The sequence below is a fragment of the Ranitomeya imitator genome, chromosome 1 (genome assembly GCF_032444005.1).
Source record: "Ranitomeya imitator isolate aRanImi1 chromosome 1, aRanImi1.pri, whole genome shotgun sequence".
NCBI lineage: Eukaryota > Metazoa > Chordata > Amphibia > Anura > Dendrobatidae > Ranitomeya > Ranitomeya imitator.
In genome coordinates, this window is record NC_091282.1 from 627,569,279 (window position 1) to 627,573,412 (window position 4,134).

General features: G+C 40.4%; 1 protein-coding gene across 1 annotated transcript; it reads right to left on the bottom strand.

The window, feature by feature from the left end:
* Positions 1–281: 281 nt before the first annotated feature.
* Positions 282–1,226, bottom strand: LOC138637833 (olfactory receptor 6E1-like). The gene has a single exon (XM_069726786.1). It carries the CDS (start codon positions 1,224–1,226, stop codon positions 282–284), a length of 945 nt encoding a protein of 314 aa, XP_069582887.1.
* Positions 1,227–4,134: the final 2,908 nt, after the last annotated feature.

The window sequence follows — 4,134 nt, forward strand, 5'->3', positions numbered from 1 at the left end:
GCGTTTTGTTTTGTTTTTTGCGATCGCCGGTAAACGGTTAATTACCGGCGATCGCAAATGCGGGGTGGGTTAAAAAACCCCCGCATCATGTTCTCTGGGGTCTCGGCTACCCCCGGCAGCCGAGACCCCAGAGAAAATCCGACTCTGGGGGGCGCTATTTACTTTTTCCACAGCGCCATTAATTAACGGCGCTGTGGTTTAAGTACCCTTAGCGGCCGCCGTTAAAAGGCGTATCGGCGGTCGCTAAGGGGTTAAAAAAAGTTGGACATTTTTAACTAAAGTTAGCACTTCAAATTAACAATGTGTTTCTTCTTCATAAGTGAAAATGTCATTGCAAAAGCTTTCCTCACCTCCTGGTTTCTTAAGACATAAATAAATGGGTTTAACAATGGAGTGACCACTTTGTATATGAGAGCAAAGAATTTATCATAATTGCTTCCATTAGGACTAACATAGACAATTATTCCTGTGCTGAAGAATAGACTGGCTACGATTAGGTGAGAGGAGCAGGTGGAGAAAGCTTTAAATTTCCCTTCGACGCTCTTAATCTTTAAGACTGTAATGATGATATGAATATAAAACCCTATTATTATGATGAAGGGGAAAAGAACCACAATAATGGCTATTATACTTGTCACAAGATTACTGACAAAGGGATCAGAACATGCTAAATTCTGTAAAGGAGCCAAGTCACAGAAGAAATGGTCAATTATGTTGGGTCCACAGAATTTTAAAGATGCTGTGATGATGGTAGGTATCAAAGCCGCAACCAAACCGACAATCCATGGGAATACAGCCAGTCTGGTATACCAATGACTCATTATGATCAAGTATTGCAATGGGCTTGTGATGGCAAAATGTCTATCAAAAACCATAACAGTGAGAAGGTAACATTCTACTATACCGGTGGTATCAGCACAGTATAACTGAAAAAAACAAGCCATGAAACTGATCCGGTTTCTACCTGCAAGAAGAATGTCTAAAAGTTTTGGGATAATGATAGAAACAAAAAAGATTTCCAAAATAGAAAATCTGCTAATAAAGTAGTACATAGGGGAATGAAGACTAATGTCTATAAGAATAAGCAAAAATATAATCATGTTTCCGATGATACATGTAATATAAATGAATAGGCAGACAACAAAAAGCAACATTTGAAAATGACGAAAATCTTTAAATGCCAGTAAAACAAATTCGGTGACAATGGTACTGTTCACATCCTCCATTTTTTGTTGGGTTGAAATGGCTCATTCAAATTGGAACATTTTTTACCTAACAGACAACATTTAACATATTAACACATGAGATGAGAAAGGGAGCATAAAATATTATAAAACTAGAAAAATGATATCAGTATTTTAAATGAGGACTAAAAGAAGCTTTGATTTGAATGATGAAAATATTTCCACCTGAAACTCTAACAAAGGTTCCAATGCAAAGCAGATGTGAACAAAGTCTTCAATCCTTACTGACCCAATGAAATCCATATTGTTCAGTTTCACTAACATAGTGTTCTTCTTCACTGCTGTCTTATCACACACTATCTGTACAGTTTCTTCAGTGTTTTATTGTTTCTTTTTCTATCCCTAAGGGTACCGTCACACTATAACATTTCGATCGCTACGACGGTACGATTCGTGACGTTCCAGCGATATCGTTACGATATCGCTGTGTCTGACACGCAGCAGCGATCAGGGATCCTGCTGAGAATCGTACGTCGTAGCAGATCGTAAGGAACTTTCTTTCATTGCTGGATCTCCCGCTGTCATCGCTAGATCGGTGTGTGTGACACCGATCTAGCGATGCGATCCAGCGATGCGTTCGCTTGTAACCAGGGTAAACATCGGGTAACTAAGCGCAGGACCGCGCTTAGTTACCCGATGTTTACCCTGGTTACAAGCGTTAAACTAAAAAAAAACAAACAGCACATACTTACATTCTGGTGTCCGTCAGGTCCCTTGCAGTCTGCTTCCCGCACTCAGTGACTGCCGGCCGTAAAGTGAAAGTGAAAGCACAGCCGCTGTGCTCTGCTTTCACTTTACGGCCGGCAGTCACAGTGCGGGAAGCAGAGACGGCAAGGGACCTGACGGACACCAGAATGTAAGTATGTGCTGTTTGTTTTTTTTTAGTTTAACGCTTGTAACCAGGGTAAACATCGGGTAACTAAGCGCGGTCCTGCGCTTAGTTACCCGATGTTTACCCTGGTTACCCAGGGACCTCGGCATCGTTGGTCGCTGGAGAGCTGTCTGTGTGACAGCTCCCCAGCGACCACACTACGATTTACCTACGATCACGGCCAGGTCATATCGCTGGTCGTGATCGTAGGTAAATCGTATAGTGTGACGGTACCCTAAGGCTAAGGGGTGAGCTGCAACATCTTTTCGCTATTCAGAATTATTCTAAAATGGGTGCTGCATTCCCTGCTTTTGCTTTCATACAGGCTCTGATGGTCATTACTAATTGGCTGTGCTAGACCATGGGATGTGAAAGCTGTAAAGCATTATGGTGAGCCAGATGTCCTTTAGTTCTTATGACCTTTCATTTGCTGATGCCATTTTTCAAATTTGTCAGTTTATTGAATTTCTAAAAATTGTACGCAAATTTGAATTGCTTTGAATTAATTTGCTCATCAAAAGCAGATCCTAGAAGTAAATAGTTTTCTGTTACTACAGTTAGTCACTACACTATACTGCAATGAGGTCTACAAGAAAGTAGGAAAATGAAGCAGATCTGACATGCAAGGAAAATCAGAATGTTGATAGGGCAATAGATTAATTACTCAAGTCTCCAAGGGGAGCCTATATTTCACTCATCCTCCAGTCAAGGCTCCAAATTTTACATGGGACCTGCTGTTTCAATATAAACTTCCATTGAAGCTTAAATTCACAAATTACTTAATGGGAATCTGTCAGCATGTTCTTGCTATTTAATCAGAGAGCAGCATGGTATGGAAGCAAAGACCCTGATCCCTGCAATTACTGGGCTACTTGCTGAAGTTTTGATAGAACCCCAGTTTTGTTCATTGTAGATGTAGCAGTGGTCATAATGCCGAGCTGTGTTTATCCCCACCCACATCCTTGATTGGAAGCTTCCTGTGTACACTGTGCATTGTCAGCAAGCTGCTCATCATTTGTGGTGTTGGGGTCACAAAGATCAGCTGGACTGACTTGCACATGAGATCTACTCAGGCATTGATAGTTTGTTTCTCATAAAACACTGATTGTATTGAAACTACAGCGCACAGCCTAATAAGTGAAACATCCCTCAGATTAAAAAGAAAAAAAACCTGCTGACAGATTCACTTCAATAGCCTATTGCTTTTTGTTTTCCTGTGATATACAGTATGTTCAAATATAAATCAAATTACACGCAACTCTTTTGTTTTTATGTTCTGAAAATTGCTTTTCTTGAGTTGCTTTTTTTTAGTAGACTTCTCAATATTACCTAAAAAACACATACAGAAAATGGTAAACTAAAAAGTAACTAAGATAGTCTTCACAAGTAGAGATGAGTGACCCCTCCAAGGTTCGTTTCGGTTCTTCGAACATTACGATGTTCGCCGAACAGTTTAATGAACGCACCCAAACCCCAATAAATTCAATGGCAGGCCAAATCAAATGTATACACAACACCTTAAGGGGTGACAAAAAGCTTCCAAAACAGCTAAAATTAGGGCAGACAACATGAAAAGTAACATTAATTGACCCACAGTAGACATTTAATAATGGCACAGCAGCAGTCAGCCATGGGCCATGAAAGAGGTAACAGGGTCTGTAATAGCATTTACAACTTGAAATTGAAGTTCCAATAGAGACCTGGTGGTTAAGGGAGCGGTGTAAGCCTTCTTTGCTGGTAACCCTGATACCTCATACAACAGTTCCTTTTTTCCCAGCCAAACACAAAAGGCACAAACATTAGTTTCATAGAGTACTATTGGAAGAAAATTGGAAGGAAAGTAACACAGGTAGTTGACTGATCAATTGACCCCCAGTAGAACATTTTATAATGGCACAGCAGCAGTCATCCATGGGCTATGCATGAGGTATCAGGGTCTGGCCTAGTATTTAGAGCTTGGAATTAAAGTTTAAACTAAGACCTGGTGATTAATGGAGTGATATAAGCCTTCTTTGCTAG

Bases quoted from the DNA above. Each gene is read 5' to 3' on its own strand.
- LOC138637833 (XM_069726786.1), bottom strand. From the start codon at position 1,226: ATGGAGGATGTGAACAGTACCATTGTCACCGAATTTGTTTTACTGGCA.